Here is a 24,674-nt window from a genome sequence, read left to right on the forward strand (position 1 = left end):
CAATAAACAGAGAGAATAACATTCTAACAGACTCCTTTATAATTTTGTTTGTTCGTTTATGCACCTTTCCCAGGACAACAATTTGCTTTCTGAGATCAGACAATCAGAAATGTACATGTTTTCTCTTTTTGAAATTAGATGCAGCTGAGTTGGACTTTGTAGACAACCTTCCCTTCACACAAATGCTGCACTTAATAGCTTTGTGACCACTGTTTTCAATCGATGAAGTAACACTTAAATCTCACATTTGGCCCTGGTCAGCACTAAGGATCAAGTGCAGGATCCAGCCGTGGCCAAATATCTAGAAGCTGTGTTTCTTTCAAATCATCTGAACACACATAGAAGTCACTCTTTAGTAAACAACTTTCTCCTCTGTATGCCTTCCTTATTTCCTTTCTCATCTCAAGGTCACCTCAAAATTTTGCTCAGGCAGGTATTAGTAAGTTCCCTGTAATAGGTTACCTTGCAGGCCTAGCATTTCTATCCATATTTCATTTATTTTATGTGTTTAGTACATTTCCCCATGCTTTGTGCAGAGAGCTCTACCATGTCATCCATTTTATTCCCCACAGTTACCTTCCAGGATTCCACCTTACCCCAGTGGCTCTTAGGCTGGCTTCAGACAGATGGAGGGAAAGGAGAGGTTCAGCTCTCTCCTGCAGTTTCCAGGGCATCCTGCACATGCCCTTGTACCTCTCCCATGCTCTTCTTCCCTGACTTGCTTATTGTGCCCCATTTAAAGTTCCCCTGTGGGTGGCACCCTCCCCCCAGACTCACCAATGCTCCCACAGAGAGGGCTGAGCCTGCCTGATTGGCACTCTCCACATCCTTTGGGACATGCTCCTGCTTGCCCCCCCCCCCCCAATCATCCTTTGCTTTGGCATCATCATTATGTGTAGCTTTCCCTCTCAATCTTGCCTTGCTATCCAGCAGGTCCCCTACCAGCTCCACCAGCATCATCCTCCCCCCCCCCACCACTATTTCCCTGCCTTTTGGGGAGGTGGCTGGCTTCCTGGCATCCCTGTCATTGCTGGCTCTTGGGAAGCTTGCCCATCCTCTCTCATGGTTGGCTCTGGTTAAGGAGTTCCTCCACAGCTGGCCCACTCTCCCAAATGGATGGTGAGGCTGTGGGCAGGGGTGTCATCCTCAGACAAACCCAAAATACTGTGGGGGTGTTTCTGCTTCTGTTATCTGTAATTTGGCTTCTGACATACAGAACCACCCCCATCTCACTACAACTTTCTTTCCATATCATTATAGCTCGTATCCAGGGATTGATTGATTTAATTAATTAGATTTATGTACTGCCCCTTGCTATGATGCCTCAGGATACCATATTGCACAAGTTTTTCTCATCCCGTTGGGATCCTATACACCGTGTCTGTTCCCAGTTAATAACAATTATTCTGCTCTAGCATCATAGCTGAGAGGCTTCTGGCATTTGCAAATAAAATCGTGTGCTTCGCTTCGTGTTCCCAGGGCGCTCAGCATACATCTTTTCCCCAGTGGCTGTTTGGTTTCCTTAAACAGATGTTATTTTCCAGCATTATCTTATTGTTAAGTTCTAGGTTGCCCCCATTTAGGTTATCCATGCCATTTAACTCCTCATATCTTGAAGATGAATTATCCCAGAATGGATGCTATCTAGTTCCAGTTGGTTCTCCTCTAGGAGTTAAAAAGCATCTCTTCCAGCAGTATGATCTTGTTTCACTTCTTTCTGAACCTGTCTCTTTTGTACAATGCACAATTTCCATAATCGGGAGGAGGGGACGGGACCTTCCTACCACTTCCATAATTTTATCCACACAGCAAAACCTGAATTTTCATCTGTAATGGGCTCTTCATGAGGAACAAGCAGAATTTCTACCTTTGAGCTCCTGGAATTTACCCTTGCATAGCAACATATTCTTTCCTTTTTCAATTTTTTTCTATTATAATTTTTTTAAATTAAAGCATTTTAATTCGAGCCTGTCGGGAGAGGCGGGAAATAAATCTAAATCATCATCATCATCATCATCATCATCATAATTAGAAACCTCTTCAAAAAGAAGCAAAAATCAAAACAACAAAATGTAAAATTGATGCTGACAAATCTAGAGATAGGTCTGCATAAAAAAGTTTCCAACTTTCTAAAACTATGCACAACTATGCACAACTACATAAATCTAATTAATATACAATAGGTTGAAATGCTGATAAGGCCGTAAAGTTATAATCCAGTCCACTGGATGTTTGGAAGTAGGCCTTTCTCTTTCCAGTGTGGTAATGTAAGTCTTTTAGCAACAGTTGGAGTATGGAGAGTCTACATTTTTCTCTAGGACCACATAGCTACACTTCCTAACATAATTAGTGTCAATGTGTGCCACAGCCACCCTTTCCTCCCTGGCATTATCTGCTAGCATATCTGCGTACTTCCTGTTATCGACTGCAAGCCAGTAATGGCTGCCTCATTCTCTGAAAGCCAGGAGCTCATTGCACTGAGCATACACCCACAGCCTTTGCCCAGCTGGCAGTTAGTCATGTCCAGCACATACAGGTAGGCCCCTTCCCCTTGTTGGCGTTTCATTATCATGACCTTGTCTTTTAATGCCTGTTAAGGTTAAGTGAAACGGCTTGTTTTAGTGTGATATAGTTAACAAGTAATAAGAGAACCAGAATTTGGTTGGCCAGGATTCCTTGACTTTTTTCTGAACATGCCCAGTTGCTTAAAATAGCGTCCCCAACCTTTTTAGGGTTGAGGACCACCTCCGGGGGAGGGGAAGAACCGGCGGCCCAGGTGCCGCGCATGTGCGTTAGTGCCCCTTGGTGGTGAAAATGCGCATGCACGGAGCCACTATGCATGCGTGTTTTCACCACCATAGGGCGCTAACGTGCATGCGCGGCAGCTCTGAGCATGCGTGTTTGTGTCCGCCGGTGTGCCGGCAACCGCACCTGCCTCTTCCCCCCCCCCTTGCAGCAAAAAGCTAGCCAGGTGAACTTCTCGCTGCGGGGGGGGGGAGAGGCAGGCGTGGTGGCCCGTTACCGAGGCCTTCGCGGCCCGACAGCGGGCCGTACCCTGGGAGTTGATGACCCCCGGCTTAAAACACTCTGCTCCTTCCCTTTTTCTCTAGGGAGCTCTCGCTTACAGGGTTGGGGCCTTATTACAGCGAGATTGTGCTTATTACTTTCCATATTTGATTTTTAAAAAGTGCATTCCAAGTCTGGAGAAGGGGATGTGTGCAATTTTCCATTTTTTTTAAATTATTAAAAATAAAACATGAAGCAATTTACTAATGCAGTGCCCTGGCTATGTTTCAAAGGAAGAGAGGAGTTTTGTTTGCCACTTGCCTTCTGAGAGCCAAAGATACTTCAGTGCCATACAGAGATGGGGGAAATGCTAAGAAATCTGTAGAGAAATGTTTTAGGTCTTAAAATGATGTGAGCATTGCTGAAGGTTGTTGCATGTTGTGAGTTCGTGGCAGAATGCAGAATAAGCACTTGTGCAACAGCAGTTGTCTCAGGATTATCTATGTCTAAGAAGGAAATATCATGATTTCTCAGTAACAAAATGTTGAAGAAAATGTTGAAATCTCTGCAATAAATGTATTAAAGGGAAATATATCTGCATGCCAAACACCAAATGAGTTACTGTATAGTTATTGCACTATCAACTATCCATCTGCAAAATTTGTAAGATAGCATAATGAGGTTAATAACCTTCACTCTGGAGGTTGAATTTTGTTTTGTTTTTTACTTTTAGAACTGCACTTTGTTTTAAATAAATTCTGAAAGAGGAAGAATGACGTGTATTCCTAGTTCATAGTCTGATTTCCCCCCCAGTATCACTCACTGTGAAAGATCTCTTTGGGAATCCTTTCTCAGACATAAGGGAAATTATCTGATCTAACTATGGACCTAGGGTTGTCAGGTCTAATGGTCCCGGTGGGGGTCACCCACTTTCCAGATGCACCTCATCCCCCCCAACCCCCCCCCCAGCTTACCCAAACCTGGAAGAATGTCACAACATGCTGATGCCACCTGGAAGTGACATTGGCATGCCAGGGTCATAAAAGGAGGGGATGAAACTGATTTTTGGAGAAAATACTGTGGTTTGAAGCAATTCTACCATACAGTTTTGCCCAAAAGCCAGAGTGTGCCCTCCCAGTGTATTCGCCCCCCAACATGTCAGCATGTCACCATGCTCCTCCCCACTCTCAGAACATTCCCACCCCACTCCCACTGGCATAACCTGTCAACCCTATATGGACCTGAAGTGGATTTTCTCTTTTTGGCTGGTGTGGGATGAGGGCTGATAAAGCCATGCCTCCTTTTCTGCCTTCTCACACCCTCTGGGGTATCTGTTTTTCTTTCCCAGATGGTGAGCGACTGGCTGAGGTGACGGATCCTGGCAGACGATCAGCTGGGGCCCATGTGGCATCTCTTCGCAGGAAGGCTGATGATTCCAGTGAGAGCCGGGAGGATGAGCAGATGGTAATCTTGCTTGGTCTCTTGCTTTCTCTGTGTGTTTTGTTAACTGAAAAATAGTTTCCTAACAGTTCCAGTTTGGAAGAAGAGAGACCTCCGTTACTGTACTATGATTAATATGCATGCTAAGGCAGATGGGATTCTAACTTATCCCAGTGTACTAAGAGGTTAGTGGGGAGGAGTCCTGTGCTGACATTTTTTGAAGTTTGGAGGAAGAATCTAAAAAACATTAGGAGACATTTTTAATGAGAGTTCTCTCAGGATCCCCTAGTCCACATTGCATGGCAGTATCATGTCCAGATGAATAAGGAGATAATTTACAAATTTGGCCTGGCCTTAGTAGACACACTTGTGCTTTCCAACAACTCTGTTTCCTCTCTGAAAGGATAGGGTGGTGTCTACCCTGTTTTTCTCCCCATTCTGATCTGCTCTGTTTTTGGGCCGAAGAGAAGACATCTCTGTTTAGCTAGCTGGACAATTGCAAGGAAATGTTTTTACCTTTTGTCTAGTTCTGAATAGGGAAAGGGGTGAGGGGAACACTTCCCAGGCCCAGCATACTGTCATTAAGAGTATGGCAAAGGGTACGGGGTCTCCCTGGCCCTGGGTTGACTTGAAAGCAGTTAAATGTTTCACACAAAATGAGAAATGGCTCCCATCTGTCATTAGATTATGTCTTGCCCCCCCCCCCCCAATTAAAAGATGCACTCACCATTATCAAGCTGGCAAGTGCAGCTGTGGCCTCTTGTAAATATCTTATTTGACTGTGGTGCAAATATGCTTTGCAGCATGAGCAGTGCTTGGTCCTTGACAAACTATTTATTATACTATTTGGATTTATGATCTGAATTTTTTTGTCCCATCCCAGTAATACAGGATGACTTACAGTCAGCCATACACAACCCAGTACAGTCAAGCAATAAAGAATCTGAACGGAAACTGTACTGACATCTCTCTGCTGTCCCAGTGCCATATGCATCCCCATCTCCTTTCCGTCTGATCCTCTTCCTCTTTCACAGGGAGTCTCTTCCCTGCCCCAACCGTTTATCTTTCTGAGATTAGATATTGATGGGGGCTTGAAAAGGGCAGGGATAGTTGAGGAGGTACAGTGGAGATGAGTGTGCATGTGCATGTTAAGTGCCGTCAGGTTGCTTATGGCAACCCTTTGAGATAATGACCTCCGAAATGCCCTATCATTAACAGCTTGCTCAGGTCTTGCAAACTGAGGGCTGTGGCTTCCTTAACTCAATCAATCCATCTCATGCTGGATATTCCTCTTTTCCCACTGCTTTCAACTCTTCCTAGCATTATTGTCTTTTTTTAGTGCCTTTTGTCTTCTCATAATATGATTAAAGTATGACAGCCTCAGTTCAGTTGTTTTAGCTTTTAGGGAGAGTTCAGGCTTGATTTGATCTAGAAGTCAGTGATTTGTCTTTTTCACATTTCATGGTATCCATGAAACTCTCCTCCAACAGCATATTTCAAAGGAATTCCCTATTTTATTTTTATTTATTTTTTTGCTTCATTATATCCTATGGCAACCATTATAGTTAACTAGAAGCCCGTTGCTCCCAGGGAAACAACGGGTGCTAGGATGCACAGCTGCACTGTGGCCTTCCTGGGGGCTGGCTACATGGCAAAATCTCCTGCCCATCCCTGGTCTCTTGAGGTCCCATCTCCAAACCTCAAGGAACATTCCTAACCCAGGAGTCAACAACTTCGAGGTGCAGCCTGGACATCTCCTGGAATTGGAAGTCATCTGCAGACTATAGAGATCAGCTTCCCGGGGGGGGGGGGGGCTCTGCAATGACAACTCATCTCCAGGCTCCTGAAGATGAAAGGGCTTGCTTGGGAGGGGGGACTCTGTAGCACTGTGCCCCAGAGCAGTTGCAGGATGCCAGTCTCTAGTTGGGACCTGGGAATTTGCTGGGACTGTAGGTCATTTCCAGGCAACAGAGCTCAGTCCCCCTGGAGAAAAGCTCTAGCTTTGAATCCCATGGAGGTGCAGGGATGCCAGGCTCCAGGTGGGAAACAAAGAGAAATGCTGTGTGGCAGTAATTGCTAATAACAAAACACATCCAGGAATTCATAAACTTGTCACAGTTTCTTCCTTCAATGAAAATATTTAATTGATAGTAAAATTTTCTTGAAGAACTATATTTTCTTCAGTTCAATTCAATATCAACATAAATAAAAAACAATTGTATGTTACAATCAAACATGAAAACATTGTTTTTCTCAACTACATTGGTTTTCTCTGGGGTTTCTCAATTGCTTCCTCTCCATCAGCTTTTCTTAACTTTTTTTTACCATTGAGAAATTCCTGAAACATTCTTCAGGCTTTGAGAAACCCCAGAAGTGGGATCTCCAAGTACCAGCTGGAGGATGGCAATCCCTGCCACTGGCAATCCCTCCCACAGAATGAAAGCTCCTCTCCAAACTGCAGAGATCAGTTCCCCTGGAGGAAAGGGCTGCTTGGAAGGGGGGGGGTCTATGTTTCATTGTACCATGGATGCTAGCTTCCAGGTGGGACCAGGGCTGAATCTGCACGGAGCTTTTATTCCAATCCCTGGTCGATTCAGTCCCTGCCATCTCCACTGAATGCGATTTCCATTTTGATTTTGTCGGATTTCAATTTTCCCTCTGCAACAAGCATGATTGATCCAGAGTGACCCTACCTTTATCCTACAATATCCTACAGTGGATATAACCCTCAATATTTGAAGAATCAGATTGAGAAAGCATGAGAAAGCATGCGGAGCTCTGCCTGTTTCGAATTTGGGGCTGAACTCCGTGGTAGAGAAGCCCTTATTGGTCAGGACGTTAGTTCCTGGTTTCCAGGCTTAAAGGGGAAACCCTAACTTGCCTAAAAGGGGAAGCCCTAACCTTTCTCAGCAGTGGCTCCAGAAACTGTAACTTCTCTCAGTAGAGATTTGCCTCTTGGTTTTTTTCTCCCTCCTCTGCTGTCTCCAATCCTCCCTTCCCACCCCCCTTCAAGAAAAGAAAGAAAGAGGCTCCTGCTGAGCTTGGCTCTCCCCTCCCCTATATGTCTTTAAGGCAGTGGTAATTTGTATAGCTTGGTGTAATGGTTAAGAGCAGTGGCTTCTAATGTGTCAAGCTGGATTTGATTAACTGCTTCTCCACATGTTGGGTGACCTTGGGCTAGTCACAGTCCTGTTAGAAACTGTTCTTACTGAGCAGTTTCTCTCAGAGTGTCTGTTGTGAGAAAAGGAAGGCTATTATAAGCTACTCTGAGACTCCTTTGGGCAGTAAAAAGCAGGGTATAAAAACCAACTCTTCTACTGGGAATGTGCTACTGGGGAACAGTGTTTTCCCCCTCCACATGTCTCCATGGCCTCATTATGCTTCTGTGTCTGATCTGGGAGCCAGTTTGGTATAGTGGTTAGGAGTGGGGACTTCTAATCTGGTAAGCAGGTTTGATTCCCTGTTCCTCCACATGCCCCCAGCTGGGTGACCTTGGGCTCACCACAGCACTGATAAGCAGTTCTGACCAATCAGTAATATCAGGGCTCTCTTAGCCTCACCTACCTCACAGGGTGTCTATCACTGAGAGATGAAAGGGAAGGTGATTGTAAGCCACTTTGAGACTCCTTCAGGTAGAGAAAAGCGACATATAAGAACCAACTCTTCTTATTCTGTTCTGGTCAAGCAGTAATATCAGGGCTCTCTCAGCCTCACCTACTTCACAAGGTGCATGTGGGGGAGAGGAAAGGGAAGGTGACTGTAAGCCACTTCAAGACTCCTTTAGGTAGAGAAAAGCAGCATATAAGAACCAGCCCTTCTTCATCATCTACACTTTCCCCATCTTCCATGCCATTGGTCTCAAATTTGCTTTGTTCTGATGGTCTTGGAAATACTGCAGCAAGACCAAGGTGGTATCCATATGGAGAGGGAAAGTCTACATCTTCCCAGTCTCACCCACATCAGCATCATGTTCCCTGCTGCAATAGCCTGTGATAGTTATTTCTAAAGCATTCCTCCCTTTTCAGATTGCAAATTGCAAGCCTCACATGACTTCCTCATGAGTAAGCATTTCCAGGTTAGGGGTCATGACTTACTGATGAATAAACATTCCCAGGGTAGAGGCTTTTCCTGGCCATCCTGGGCTCCATCTGGACAGCAGGGGGCCATCTCATGGCCTCCCACAGCCTCCCCTCCAGAAGGCATGCAGAGGCTGCCTCAGGAGGCAGTTTACCACCCCGTCTACTCTGAGTTGAAAGAAGCCCAGAGGCCAGGGCAACTAACTCTTAGACTGCCCCCTCTTCCACCCAGAAAACTTCTGAAACCAACAGGAAGTTGGAGGTGGAGAGCTGTGCCCTTATTAGCGCTTCCTGGCTAGGAGCCCCTTCCTGATAGGGGCTAAACTACCAGGGCGGGCCATTCCTGGCTGAAGGCCATTTCCTATTGGGGACATATTTCCAGGGGACACAATCAAGTTGGGAGTGAATTGTCTGCATGTAATTTTTTTTATAAGATTTTTATTTTTGTTTTCCAAGATTAAAGATAATGAAATACAGGCAATCTACATTGTTAATACAGAAAAAGAAAGGTTATGCTCTTCATTTGATACATTTAGTCCCCCGTTTCAATCCCCTTTTGTAATATTTAAAGATAATACAATGCAAATAATCTACATTATTGATACAGAAAGAAAAAAGATTATGCTCTTCGTTTGATACACTTGATACCCCGTTTCAATCCCCTTTTAACTTATTTTCTTAGGTAGATCAGATAAGACCCCCATTGTTCTTGAAAGGTCTCTTCTCTTCATTTAAGATTATAAGACTCCACATGGCTACAATATTATGGACTTTTACCCAAAGCTTATAAACTTTTTCACGTTTCCACCACATTTTAAAAGAGAAGTCTACTTTGTTACCATCGTTTCAACATTTGTTTGCATAGTTTTTAACAATTTTAACAATCATAAACAATTTATACTTAATGTGGTCTTAGAGCTATCCTCATTTCCACTAGGGAAAATAAAAAATAAAAAATAAAAGCCTACTTAGTTGTATGGAAATATATATATATATATATATATATATATAGGTTGTTAAGGTTGTAAGCTATATGTGTACATTATTAATACAAAAAATGATAAAATAGAGTCTTCATTAGTTTGTAAAATAAAGTCTTCGTTAGTTACATTTACACCTCCTCAGTTAGGTGCCTCCTGTTAGTTATGCTTTAAGTTTAAGCTGAGAGTCACTACAGAGATATGTTAATTCAAATTCAGCTTGCCTATATGGCTACGGAAAAAAGCAGAAGGAGGAAAAGAATTTCAACCACTGTGTTTCATTTCCGTTCCCCAAGCTTCTTAAGGGGGTCTCATATCGAGGCCTGCCGCATCCTGTTGTTCCCGCTGACCCATGTTCTGTCCAGTTGGCCTTTGGCTTAGAGAGTGCAGTTGTAGTCTTTGAACTGAACTGAATATGAACTGATTGGCCCTTGTTGGCAGAGTGCAATCTGAACTGATTGGCTCTCATTGGCAGAGTTCATCCCCTCCCCCTCTTGGTGGCACATCCCAGGGTAGGATGTGAGCTGTCTACTTGGACTTTATTATGTTCAGGGCTTGGGGGAAGCTGTTTTTTGAGATAGAAAAACCACATTTACAGTCTTCACAATCTTCTGCCAATAATGTGTTGTTATCTGCATATCTCAGATTATTAATGTTCCTTTACCAATTTTCAATCCATTTTCATCTAAATCTAATCCAGTTTTCTTTAAAATATGCTATGCATATAGTTTTAAGAGAGAGATAAAATACATCTTTTCCCAACACTTTTGGGAATTGGAAACCATTCTTTCCCTCCATATTCTGTCCAAGGGGTGTTCATTTGAATCTACCCAAACCTAAAATATACCTGGAAAATACCTTAATATCCAGATTTTCCCGGGGGGGGGGGGATCTGAGAAAATCCTAGATATAGTCAGGAATATTGGTTAGATCTGAAAACACCAGAGAGGCATGAACAGATTGCTCCTGCCTCATAGATGCTTGGCCAGCAGTCTTATGCAGTCTGAAAGGGAAGTCAGCCTGAGGGTCATTAGACATGGCAGGAAGCTAAGTCCCCACTGATTTGGCAGTGGCTGGTTTAGACCAGGATGCAAGAGAAGCCTGCTGATGATCTGTTGGGTCAGTGAGTTGAGATCTCCCCAGCAGTGTAGTTCTGCCCTGCCTTCTCCTCCTGCCTAGTTTAAACTGGATGGCAGGAGAAAGTAGCCCAGCAAGGATGAATGTGCCTCTGGGGAGCTGATAGCTCCCCGCAGGCATAGCTCTGTGCTGCCTTCTCCTGCTGCCCAGTTTAAGTCAGGTTGCAGAAGCCCAGTCAGCTCCAGGATCAAGCTGGTATTTTTTTATCAGCATTTTTCAGTTCAAGTCTATTGTACTTGAAATATATTGGGATTTCCTTAAAATCCCAGATCCCGATTCCATGTACATATTTGGATCTGTGAAGAATTTTGGGTCCAATAGATTCAAACAAAAAATACTGATTAAATTTTTTTCACATCCCTGTTCTTTCCTAATAATAGTCTCTTGTTCAGAGTATAGGTTGTATATCAAAATAATTACATGTTGTGGCACACTCCACACAGTGAAAAGCTTTGCTGTAATCTATGGAACACAAGCTGGTTTCCTCCTAAAATTCTCTCATGCTCCAGGGGAGACAGCTATGGTTAATTCCTTTTAATGTAGTGAATAGTGGAGATGACAGCAGGAAATGGCAATTTCTGACGTGTAGGCTTGGTGGTCAGCAGCAGAGTCATAGGGAATATTTCTTTTGGGAAATGTCATCGTGAATGTAAAGGGCACAGATTTCAGTACATGGGACATTGTTGTAAATCTCTTTTGAAAGAAAGTGATTGTTCTTTGCACAATGACTCATTCGACATAGCATTACTTTGTAGTCTAAAGGGGAGATTTGCAAAGTCTCTGCTGCAGATGCAGAGCTATCCCTCACAATGCTTATTAGTAAGTTGCTTACATGCTGTGCGGTTCATTCTCCAAGGTGCTGCTCTGAATGGGTTGCCACAGCCAACCTATACCCAGCAGCCAATCTGTTTTCTCAAGCATTGTGAATGCCAGAAGAAGCACCTGGTGTGGAAGAAGAGAACCTAATGTCACCAGTGCCATGTGTGGTACGGGCCTCTTCAGGAGAAAGCATCTATCCTGAGGGCTTAGAAGCAGCACAGAGCAGTCATCATAAGCAGAGGAAATGGTTATATGCCCCCCCACACACACACACACAGACACACATACTAATTGAGCCCTGTGCAGGAGCAATAATTGTTAACATTTAGAAATATGTTGGTTATGGCCCCTTAGAGACTAGCGAAGGGCAGGACTAGTTCATGCAGGAACAAATCCATTTTAACTGTTGTGGCCTGCCTCTTTTTGAGATCGTTGTAAAAGATGCTACAGACTTCAGCACAACCACTGCTGGCTTGTTGAAGGCAATGCTCACCCATATTGTGGATGAGGTTTTGAAACATAAGATTCTTTCATGTTCTTTTTAAACATTCTGAATTTCTCCTTTGAAACTGCTGTACAATACTACACAGGTACAATACTACACTGATGCTGTCCAGAAACTGGGAGATGGGGGGCAGGCAAGCAAGCAGTGAAGGCCTTGAGTGAGCAGGCCATAGAGCCCTGCAGAGGAACTCCTGGCTCCTGAGATCTGATCCTTCCTGTAATCACTAGATGTCAACATTAGTTTAGTTTAATCCCCAGGGAACCAGTATTAGCATGCTAGCAGGTTCTGCTTGTTCCTTAGCAATAGCATCAAATATTTGTAAACAATTTAGGATGTAATTACAGTTGATTATTCTGAAACAAAAAGTCTCATTTCTGTATCAAGAAAACACCCTTTTTCATTCTGAATTAATTATCCACATTTAAGCTGTGCTTGTCTATACATCACTGGCTTTCTGTGGAAACCTGAATTTTGTTTTCATCCCTTTTTGGGACCCTGGAAATAAATGAATCCATGAAGGATGGGGGGTGGGAACAGTACAGATTCTTTTGCAAAGGGAAATATTCAGGGACTAAAAGCACTCATTTCTGTGCATGCAGGCTCTGTGAGCTACAGAACACCTTGTCTATGGCCAGTCTTTTTCCACCTGCGGATAGGACTGAATAATGAACCTAAAAATGGGTGATGCAGCCTATGCAGAGATAGGAGTGATGGTGTAATCTCCCATGCAAATATAGTCCTAGCAGTGCAGGGCCCAAGAATCATATCTTCCCAGTCATTGGGTATCCCTTTATGAGCATAGTAATTTTCAGTAGATATGGCCATAAGACGTAATATATTTTATTCCTATAATTTTTTCCTGCTGAATGTGCCCCTAAACCAAACTTTGCCCAACAGTGGTTGTTATAGTTGTTGTTATATATTGAAACAGCCCCATAAAGCAGGGTTTCATTCAGCAGTAATTAACATCAAAAAACATAAAACCCATCATTATTCCAGCTGTTGGAGCAGAAAAGGCACTCTTGTTTCACAAGTCTACAGGGGTCATGCTTGCGCAGCATGAAATATACACAACTTTGACATCCACTGAGAATTAAATTGCACATTCAAAAATACCATATTATACAGTCTTCCATAGAATATTTGAGTGCAGGATAGTTGATGGATAGGGACGGCATGTTTGAATACTTCCTGTTGAGGGCAAAAAGTCTGCAAACAAACATAACCCTCCTTGCATGAAAAAGATAGTAATATAAAGGGGGGAAGTTTCTACTTGTTGACTTTGCACAGTGAATTTTTATGTGGGCGTGATTGCGATGTTCATCCCTCCACCTGCATTTTGAGTCGATAGTTTTTGCAGTGTTACATGGTGCAGGATTTCTGAACATGTGGTTTGCTTCTAGATATCTGTTATAATCCTACAGCTTAGCTAGATGTGTATAAAACCATTTTACTGTCATTTTCTAATTAGATTGCCTATTGCTGTGCAAGGGAGAGTAATTGTGAAAGAGAATAGCAGCCATATGGATTATTTGAGAACCATTTCAAAGCCATTGTGCTGTATAGCATTCCAGGAAAATAATTCAAAGGTAATTTGTTTCCATTCCTTCAACTGAGTAAATGACAAGATCTGCAATAGGACATCTTTCTGCTGTCATCTGGCTTGTCAGGACATTCCTGGCAGCCTTTGTACATTGCCAAATGCAGGCCTGGTGATTTCCATTCTGCCAGTACTCACCAAACCTCTTAGCACAGAATTACTTTCTCCCTTATATAACTTAATGAAGTGGCCTGTTCTCTGCCAGCAGGACTTTGCTAGTGCCTCTCATGCACATGAGCAATATGAGATGAAGCACCATAACTGTCCATGATAGAAAAGGTCAGAATGTCTCTAATGTTGAAAACCGTTGGTGGTAGGGTGGTATGTTAAAACATTCCTCAGTTCCCTGGACCTGTGTTCCAGTCTACAGCAAAAAGAGCAAATGCATGATGGACTTAGTTCTTTCAGCATTCTTTCAGCCACACCAAACTTCATTAGAATGAAATGAGAATGCAGAAAACTGGGAACATCACAGCAAGCAGCTAGTAACAGTGATGTGACAGGAAGAAAAGCAACCATGAATGGTAATCCTCATTGCAGAATAACCCTACTGAACCATGAGCCCCATTCTGTTTTGGCCCTCCAAAGCATCTAGGCACTCCTTGGCCATCCTAATTGATACTCCACTCTCCCAAGTCCACCTAAATCCTGAAGGGCCAGTAACCTCATTTCTTTTCTGTATTGTCATATAAAGACTATATCTAGAGATTGTATATCTATGCAACATACCACACTTATGCACTTCTGGGGAAGTAAATAGTGATCTAGCAACCAAATGCCTCTCTTGCCTGGTGCTCATTAGAGATAATCTGCCCCAATGTTGGAAATTTATGTGGTATGGAGAGCAATTATCAGCATTTAAAATAGAAAAAAGATTTATTGGGGGAAAAGAAGTCAACAGACATATTTTGCACAGCAGTGGATCAAACAAGGACTATAAAAATGAGCACATCTAGCAGCACATACCCCCTTCACAAACTTCAGCCAAGACATCTTACAATTCAGAAGTTAGGGCACATGGCATGTGACTCTGTCTCAGAGCTCCTTGCTGGGCAGACTTAGAGCAAGTGATGAGGCACTTGGTTGGTGAAGAGCACCAACTACTACAGGGCGAGTAGTTGGCACTAAGACTTCAGGAGGAGAGTAAAGTCCATACTTGGTGGCTGATCTCTCCCTTTTCAGAACCCTAACAGGTACCCCACCCTTGGATGCTTGACCCAAAGTGGCAGCCATGCACTGACAGATAAGCAAGGGCCAAACCTGCTCCCCTACTGCCCTCACTTGAGGGTGGTAAGTACCACAACAGCACCTCCTGCATTCAAGTCCAGCACTGAGCTCACGGAGAGGAGCAGGCAATGGCAAACCACCTCCGAATATCTCTTGCCTGGCAGCCAGACAATCTTAGGATCTCTTGACAAAATTACACGCATGCCATTCAGTAAATGAATAAATAAGTCCATACTGATTTCTTCTCTTGCAATGTTTCCTTCAATTTCCAGTTTAAAATAGCCTTGCCAAAACAAAATCATGCATAAATTACTAGCCTGGAAATAGCTTCCTTTCCCATCCATACTTGTGGCAATAATTTGTGGTCCAAAAGAAAAAAAAAATCCATTTTCGTAAATTTCTCTACCTGGATCATAGATCTAATTTAGTTAGTCTATAAGGAGCTACTGGATTTGAATCTAGCTCAGTGGTTCTCAGCCTGGGGGTTTGAATGACCCTTTCACAGGGGTCGCGGCAGGGCAAGCAGCTTGGCCGGGGGGTACCATCTACACCAGCGGCCCCAACCGCTGTTCTGGGAACCGGTCCCGGTCTGTGGATCAGTCAGTCCTCCCACTCTGCCCTGCCACTCTGCTGCCAGCTCATCTTTGGTGCTCCCCAGAGGCCACCATGGCTGGGGCTCCCCCTCGGTGTGGTACTTTGCAGCAGCTGCTGGCAGTGCCCCCCAGTGGGCGGTGGGAAGTCTGGGGCACCTGCGGGAAAGCAAGTGGGGCAGGGCTCAGGCGATGTCCCTTGGCAAAAGACTACACCCCCGGGCCCCAGTAAAATTGTCAAGCGTTGACCATTTCCCGGTGATAAAAAGGTTGGGGACCACTGATCTACACAACAGCCTTGCGGGGTAGATCGAGATAGAGGGTTCGTCTGTCTGGAGCAGCTGAAAAGAGTGAGATCGGCCTGGTGGGAACAGAGGCAGAACTGAACAGAGAAACCCTGGGGGAAAAAACAATTTTATTTATATACTATCATGAACAATGGATCTTCACGCCATTGGTCGCATGATTTTATAGTTGGGGGTCACCACAACATGAGGAACTGTATTAAAGGGTTGCAGCATTAGGAAGGTTGAGAACCACTGCTCAAGGTCACCCAGCTGGTTGCATGTGGGGAAGTGCAGAATCGAACCCAGCTTGCCAGATTACAAGTCCATACTCCTAACCACTACATCAAGCTGGCTCTCAGTAAAACAAGGACCAATAAAAGCCAGAAGAGCTGTTCTGAGGCACTCACATGAAGAAGGTTGGGAAGAACAGAGCCAATGACTGATAAGAAATGCTGTAAACAAAAGGGAGTCTATTAGGATGCACAGCATTAAAGAAATAATTAGCCAACTTTGTCTAAGTAAGCTAATTAAAGCCCCAGAGGAAAGGCACACAATGCCCTCTGAAGGCATTATTAGAGGGGCAGCATAATAGTGCGGTGATTGTTTCAAAAAGGAAGAATTTCTTCTGCTGCCTGGGAACTTTTAGCTGTAAGCATGAAAGAAGTTTATTGGCGCACACTGCTGCTTTTGAAAATTCAGGAAGGAGGGCGGACTGGCATATTGATAGCACCTGTGGGGCCTGGAGGAGCAGGAATGTCTCATGTGGACATGGCATATTTAGTTTAAACCCTGTGGTAGCAGGGAGATAGTTTAAGGGCCATGCACTTGTGTAGCTTCCAGCAGCACCAGCCCCAAAAGGTCGGCACTAATGCATGCCAAAGGGCCAGGCACAGCAGCCACAAGCTGGCATTAAGAAGCCTGTTTCTCGCAACCTAATTGATGTGCAGTTTGCAGCTGGGTCTCAAACTGTGGAGGACAGCACAGGCTGAGTAGAAACTGAATAAATGGACTCTTCCCCCCCCCCCCCCCATCTCCTTTCTAGACGGCCTGAAGCGGTGGCAAATTAAAAAGCTTCTGTGTTCTTTAGCCCAAAAGCTTCCTCTCCGCAGCTGCCAGGAGAAGAAGCCTGGAGTGTGTGAGCTCTGTGGGAGGAGGTGGAGCCAGGCAAGGCCTCTGTGCCAGAGCTATTACAGGGTTGTTCCGTACAAAGGCTCCTGCAAATGGACGCTTCACAGAATTCAGCAACAGCGGAGTAAAAGTTTCCATCTCTCTCTGTTCTTTCTTTGGGGGGGGGGGGGTGTGTGTTTGTTTTGGACACCAGAAGTGAGTTTCAAAGTTTCTAGAACACAGAGAACTCTTCCTGTTTCCTGAACTTATAGAGGAAGCTATTCAGCACTAGACTGCTCTTGATCCAAGTTCATTCCCAGGTTTTGGTAAGAATGTGGTTTGTTTAAAAGGGAGAGGTAAAGAGGGAGGGGGAGAGCAGCTATAGATTTTTCTTGAACATGAGCCTGTACAGACAGAGCTTACCCATTTTGGCACTGACTTTCTAAACCAGGGTCCCCAACCTTTTGGCACATGGGGGGCTGCATTAGTGTGCCCAGTGCCTAAAGAGGGCTACATCTTAAACCAAAATGTAACAAAATTATTAACCTACTTACTTAGATCAAAAGTAAACATTCAAAGGTAAATGAAGAAATGTTAACTTTAATGCAATCCATTTTAGAACAATATTTTACTGTGGAATCATTTTATTTAGCTACATATGCTTACCTAGTCAAGGTTTGTGACAGACATTCTTTAAGAGTGTCATGTGAATGTTCATCTGTAAGCCTTAACCTACACCTCGATTTTCACCATATTCATCTTGGAAAAGGTTTGTTCAAGTTGTATGTGATGCCAAAGACTGTGAACATGCCTGCAGCAAATTTCTTTAGGTTGATAAATATATCAGGTAGACCAGAATAGAAATCTAACAGACCATTTTCTTTGTAAATGTCTCTGAGATGATCACTGGCTTGCAAAACAATTAGTTCCATCTGAAGAAAGTTAAAAGGACCGAATGAACAGCAGTAGATGGTGCCTCTTGAGGCAGGAAGAACAGTAAAGGTCTGGGGAAACATGCCCTGAAGGTGATAACAGCAGGCAAGCAGGTCAGAGGGCTGCACAAAAAGAGGTTGGGGGCTGCATGCATCCCACGGGTCTCAGTTTGGGGATCCTTATTCTAAACCATCTTTAAGATGCTGATGGACTCCTGCTTTATGTTGCTGCTACAGACTAACACAACTACCCATTTGAAATTATTGCACAAACATGTTATTTGATACAGAAAATCCACTTTATTTCCATTCCCTGTTCACATTGTTGTACTATTTTGTCTTTGGGAGAAAGGACCCCCCCCCCACCCAGCTTGTATAAGTCTGGTTTAGAGTGATGGGTGAATTGTGAAATTAATATTATGGGTTTTTGTTGGTTGACATTATTAATTTGATTTGGTCACCCATTCTTTCTCTCTCTCTCTCTCTCTCTCTCTCTCTCTCTCTCTCTCTCTCTCTCTCTCTCTCTCTCTCTCTCTCTCTCTCTCTCTCTCTCTCTCTCACTAACGTATTCACTCACTCACTCTTACAGACACACACACTCTATTTAGAAGCCCCATCACAATCTGAGGCCCTAAGTTAGGGATTCCCAGCCAGGGGTCCATGGAAGCTCCAAAATGGGTCTGTGGTCTTTCCTCTCCTGCCTTAATGGATAGGGAATTGGTTAGAGAACCTCACTCAAAGAGTTGTTGTCAATGGTGTTTCATCAGACTGGAGGAAGGTGCAAAAGTGCCACGCATGCGCGATTTCGGCCACACATGGTGCATGTGCATGCGCAGGCGCGCATGCACAGCATGCACAGGCGGGCAGTTGCCCTGCCAGTCCCCAGCCTCAAAAAGGTTGGGGGCCACTGGTATATGGCACTGGTCAGACCACACCTGGAGTATTGTGTGCAGTTCTGGAGGCCTCACTTCAAGAAGGATATAGATAAAATTGAAAGGGTACAGAGGAGAGCAGGGAGGATGATCTGGGGCCAAGGGACCAAGCCCTATGAAGATAGGTTGAGGGTCTTGGGAATGTTCAGCCTGGAGAAAAGGAGGTTGAGAGGGGACATGATAGCCCTCTTTAAGTATTTGAAAGGTTGTCATTTGGAGGAGGGCAGGATGCTGTTCCCATTGGCTGCAGAGGAAAGGACATGCAGTATTGGGTTTAAACTACAAGTACAATGATATAGGCTAGATATCAGGAAAAAAATTTCACAGTCAGAGTAGTTCAGCAGTGGAATAGGCAGCCTAAGGAGGTGGTGAGCTCCCCCTCACTGTCAGTCTTCAAGCAAAGGTTGGATACACTTTTCTTGGATGCTTTAGGATAGCGATCCCCAACCTGTGGGCCGTGGACCACATGTGGTCCTTCGACTAATTGGAGGTCAGCCCCGAAGAACGCCTTCTCCCCGGCCCTTTACTTCATCCCCCCCCCCAGCCCTTTACAACGCACTTCATTGTTGTAGTGTGTCTGTATCTTATTTTGAAGGGATGTTTAAACATTACCATAGCAATCAGAGAGCGTTAGGGCAGTGGTTGAGAGTAGAGGAGTAAACTACCCCTCCCCACCAGGCCTCAGTAAAAGGCGTTGAGTGATAAAAAGGTTGGGGACCACTGCTTTAGGATGCTTAGGGCTGATCCCCACCTTAGGCTGAGAGTTGGACTAGATGGTCTGTATGGCCCCTTCCAACTCTATGATTCTATGATTCTACTAGGAAAAAAGCCCATTGTATAAAAAATATAATGGGCGCTAGCAGGCGGGGCAGAGCGAGGGACAGGCAAGGGCAGCATGAGGGAAGGAAGCGTACCTGAAAGAGGAGGCATTTTCGAGGGCGGGCGGCGGTGGCGCGACGTCCTTGTCTAGGCGGCGGCACGGGAAAGGAGTGGAGAAGGGAGGCCATGGCTTCGTGCGGCGGCTCCCTGGCGGCCTGGTGCTGTGCACGGCGGCGGCTCCTCGGAGGGTTCTTGTTGTCCGGGGCCCTTTTTGAGTTCGAGCGGGCCAGTGCGGGGCCCCCGAGGCGGCAGGCAGCGCGGCTCGCGTTAGCTCCCTTTGTCGGCAGCCTGACGCGTCGAGAGGCACCAATAATTAACTTGGACTGAATTAGGATTTCTCCCATAACTTCCCTGCTTTTATCAAAGCAACGTTTCCTCTAATTTGCCCCTCCCACTAAAGCAGCGGTTCTCAACTTGGGAGATCTTTGGGGGTCGAACGACCCTTTCACAGGGGTTGCGGCAGGGCAAGCAGCTCGGGGGTTGCCATCTACACAGAAACCTTGCAAGGTAGATCAAGATAGAGCGTTTGTCTGTCTGGAGCAGCAGAAAAGAGTGAGATCAGGATGGTGGGACAAGAGGCAGAATTGAACTGAGAAACCCCGGAAAAAAAAACAGTGTATATACCACCATGAACAATGGATCTTCACACCACTGGTCAGTTTCGGTTTAATTTCTGTGAAAAAACACTTGCATAATTTTATGGTTGGGGGTTACCACAACATGAGGAACTGTATTAAAGGGTCGCAGCTTCAGGAAGGTTGAGAACCACTGTACTAAAGGGAGCAATTCACATCCTGAGCAGGATATCACTGCTGGAATCTTAACATGGGAATCTTAAAATGCTGCTGAGCGGGGCTTCCTGTATTACTCAGCGGCTGCTCGCACACATAGTTTAGAGGGAATGCTGGTGTATGAGTAGTTCTCAATTACAGCAAAGTTAACCTTGTACCTCAGTACATTGGCATGGAGGTGAGAGACAGAGCTCTTAGTGCTAAGTTTTCTGTCTTAAAAATCCCTTGGTGGGGGAAAAGTATGGATAATTCTATTCTTGAAGGTCATCTTGTTTCTCGGTAAGCATCATACCTAGTTTTAGGAGCCTAGGGTAGCTTTACTCTATGCACTGTTCAGTAGTTGATGCAACAGTCTGATCCATAGTGAGCAGTATCTGATAAATAAGTTAATCAGGGAACTCTCCCAGCCTCTACAGGGAATGAAAAATATAAGTTTTTCTTGTTTATAAATTCATTTGCTTCCATTGGCTTTCGTAATGTCAATAAAACCTTGTTGTAAAGCAGAAAAAGTAAACTCCAGCTTTTTTTACCCACCACAACTATCAGGGAACTGCAGCACATCCTGGCTATTCTTATTAGTTGATATCATCCATGGCTGGGTGTTTGGCTTGTAGACCGAGGGCTCGAGCACTGTGGGCACCATCCCAAGTTCTTTCATGTTCAGTTGCTGCATGATAACATCTGAGGCCTTTTCGCTTGTCTGTTAGCACAGGTGGCAAAGAATTCTTCCCTGACTCCTGGGGGCAGAGTTGGATTAGACCGCTAATAGTACAGAGCATCTTGCCAGTGTCAGATGAAAGGTGATGTAGGAATTCATGAAGCTTTTACTTGGAGATAGCTGTGTGTTACACTATACAATTAGGCTCTTTCCACTCTGAAGCATTTATGAAGTCATTTTTGTACAGTGACTCTGTAATATAAAAATCAATAGAAATCTTTTGCATCCCAAAATTTGTTCCCCAGAGGCCTTATTTCCCACACAGTTCAGTAATGACAGGGCTTCTATAAAAGAACCATTTCTGCTTCACCCTAAGATATCTGATTATCAAATAATATGCTTTCCAACTGGATCTATTTCTGCATTGATGTAATATCAAAGAAAACTATCTAGGTCTGCTTGTTCCCTCCCTGCAAGCAAACCAATGCACCAGGGATACAAATATGCAACAGAAGAGGTCAAAGACAAGGTGGCAGCAGAAATGTCTCAACCTGTGACCTTTTGTTTCGGTTCTTTCTTGCTGAGCGTTCAGAAGGTTCAACTTAAAGGCATGGCTAATTTTAGAGCTTGAGCGTGAAGGGCTCTGTGCTATCAGAGGGTAATTGTAGATATTCACATTGTTGGGTACAGAGATCCTGAGCATATGGCTTACAAACAAAGCCATGGTTGTGGTTGAAGCTGCTCCTACAGCAATACTAATATGCCATGTAGGTTTTACTCAGGAAGTATTGCCATGTACTTTAACTATGAGTTCCTAGCAGGATGCATTGAATGCAACTGCAAGGATGAAATGTGGATGGGTGTGTGGGAATTGTATAACCTTTGGATGTGTAATTTGCATGACACTTGAAGTGGAAGAATCAATAGCAAATTTCTGAACAGATCTGCCTCCCACCAGTAGAGGGGAGTGATGCACTCATGCGAGTTAGTTTTAAAAAAGTATGCTGAACAAGTTTTTTTAAGTTTTCATAAATTAAAATTCTGTACAACCAGTTTTACTTTGTCTGTGAAGCAAACCTTTTAAGAAATGAATTACATACTAGCTTCAAAGTATGCAAACATTGCAAGTGGAATACAATGCTATCTCATGTGACTCTGTGTTTCTATGAATAGCATATCAACGTGGGCAAGGCCTATCTCTTAATCATTTTATCCTGACTTTTCCTTAAGAAGCTCAGAGCAGCATGCATAGTTCTTATCGCACCCATTTTATTCTCAAAAAAACCCTGGACGGTTGGTTAGGCTGAGAGAATAAATTGCTAAGGTCACCTAGTAAACTTGAAGGTTCATATGAGATTTGAACCTGGGTCTTCCTGGAGCTATTCCAGCATCCTAATCACTATTAGCCTTTTATGACAGGATTTATTTCCTGCTGAAAAAAATGATAGTAATTCTTCCAGTCTCTCTATGTGACAAAACCATTTGGACAAAATGTGACAGCCAGCCGCAGATTAAAAGAACAGATCCAAAAGCGCAGACTGAATTAGTTTGGCCATGTCTGCAGAATGAGCACCAGCAGTCTGCCTCATCAACTCCTCTGGCAAGAACAAACAATTGAATGGAAGATTCAATGACTGGTGCCAAAAAAAACATGGCTTAAACAGGTCGAGGAAGACCTTAGAAACCAGCAATTGACAACCCGGCCACAGGCAGTCGCCAGACCCTTCGCAGTTGCAGAAAAATACCGCCCTGCGCAGGGCCCAGCCCGGCAGCCCACTCCGCCAAATCCCGCCCCTCAGCCCCTACTCATGCCCAGCTGATGGCCACCAGCAGCAGCCGCCCGGTATGTCCTGCCCGGGTATGTCCTGCCCGTCCCCTGTCGCTGCCTCCTCCACTGTTGGCGGCCACTGCTCTGCATTGTGCGCCTGCTGGGGGGCGGTCCCCTTTCCCCTTTGTCTGCTGATGCCACGCCAACACGGTCGCCAGCCGGGGGCCCTTCCCCCTTCTGCCCCTTTCAAAGCCCATTTTTTAAAAATGGGCTTTGATGCTAGTTTTATATATATATAACAACTCTAAAAGCAGAAAGATTGAGAGCCACCATCACTTGGCTTGACCTTGGCAATCACTTTACATGATACGTTTATTGGCAGGTAACATAACTGCTGCAGATTTTATTCTGTAAAGAGGAAGACGTGGTGTTAATCGTACAACTGTTCTTCTCTTTACACCCTTTAAGAGACATGGGATTCTGTCGACTACAAGTAGTCCCACAGATTCAGGTTGTAATCTGGATTGTTAATAAGCTTTTATTCTTTCATTTTAATGATTTTTCCCAGAAAAGGTTTAGGAACTATTTAAGCATACTTTGCAAGCAGCGCAGTGAAACAATTAATATATTTCCCTACATATATATTACATAAAAGTGAACTGAATATTAATCCTTCTAAATTATTAGAAGGAAACTAGAATCACATTAATGTAACTCTTTAAAAGAAGGAGTAACCCAGAAAATTATTTTTCTTTGCTGCATGTTCCATTTTCTCTCTATGTTTTCCATTATTTTTTAGCAAATTAATATTTGGAAGCACTTGCCATAGAAAGATTCAGCTAGATAGCAGGGCTTTATGACCTGCAAGCTTTCTGCTGCATCCAGTCAATGAGATGCTTCACTTGTAACTACGTTTCTCTGTATTTTGCAACATGAATAATTAATTTACAACCACTTTTTTCTTTAGGTTACTAGATTTTGCTTTGCTATTTTCAAGAAAAATGATGGGCCAGTTATTGCCCAGTCTCTAATCTTTCTGGGCAAAATGTTGATGAAAGCAGTAGCAGACCTACCTTAGAAGTGGGTCAGTTCTGCAAGGCCTGTAAGACAGAACTCTTCCGCCAAGCATTTGGTGGGGGCTAATGAACAGCAAGAGGACTCTGTTTAAACATTGTTATATTCTTCCCCCTGAAAACCAAACGCTCTTAAATGAAACAGTTTGGTATGACTGTTTTTAAGATGTTTTAAAATATTATATGTAACTTAGGTACTAGTATTCAAGGCCGCTGCAGGACAGAATGCAGTGGGCGCCAGCGTGAGGGAGGGAGGGAGGGCGGCCTTGTGAGGGGTGGAGAGGGCTGCCAGCTCGTTGCCTCTAACCCCCCCCCCCCGACCCCGATGGTGTCAGGGTAGGAGTGCGTCGGCCTCGGGGCTTGTAGGCCACATGTCAGAGTCCCGGCTAACCTGCGATGCAGCGGCTGGTCCTATGTGTCGTCGTCGTTGGGGGCAGCAGCCCGTTGCAGAGCCCACCATGGGCATTGGCAGTGCTTCATGGGTGCAGCGGGCAGCACGTTGGACTTGTGGCGATACTGCCTCCTTGGCAGCGGCGTGGCATCGCCCTGTGCGGGTGGCTGGAATGTGGACAGCTGGTGTGGCACAGTGCATGTCCTGGTGCCTGTTGATGGCGGGCATGTTGCACAGTTGGTGGGGGCACCTCCTAGGCAGCGCAGCAGCAGGGGGCCCTCTTTGGCACAGCAGCTGGGTGCAGTGCCCCACTGTGCGCTCCACCGCTGTCTCCCGAGCGGTTGGCACTGCATCTGCCTGTTTTGTGGTGCTGGGGCAGGTGGCCCTCATGGACCAGGGCAGCCAGCCGATGGACCCCACTGCATGCTCTGCTGGCGGCCAGGTGTAGCGGCGGAGCATGGCAGACATGGTGGCCC

At 44.6% G+C, this 24,674-nt stretch overlaps 1 protein-coding gene across 2 annotated transcripts in view; it reads left to right on the forward strand.

Moving 5' to 3' along the window:
- Nucleotides 1–24,674, forward strand: part of B4GALNT4 (beta-1,4-N-acetyl-galactosaminyltransferase 4) — a 226,960-nt gene that overhangs the window by 120,493 nt on the left and 81,793 nt on the right. For both annotated transcript variants that reach the window (XM_077321246.1, XM_077321245.1), the window contains exon 2: nucleotides 4,355–4,470. In XM_077321246.1, the coding sequence (XP_077177361.1) occupies nucleotides 4,355–4,470 (116 nt within the window). The remainder of the gene's footprint in view (nucleotides 1–4,354; nucleotides 4,471–24,674) is intronic.

This window comes from Paroedura picta, chromosome 2 (assembly GCF_049243985.1).
Source record: "Paroedura picta isolate Pp20150507F chromosome 2, Ppicta_v3.0, whole genome shotgun sequence".
NCBI classification, from domain to species: Eukaryota; Metazoa; Chordata; class Lepidosauria; order Squamata; family Gekkonidae; genus Paroedura; species Paroedura picta.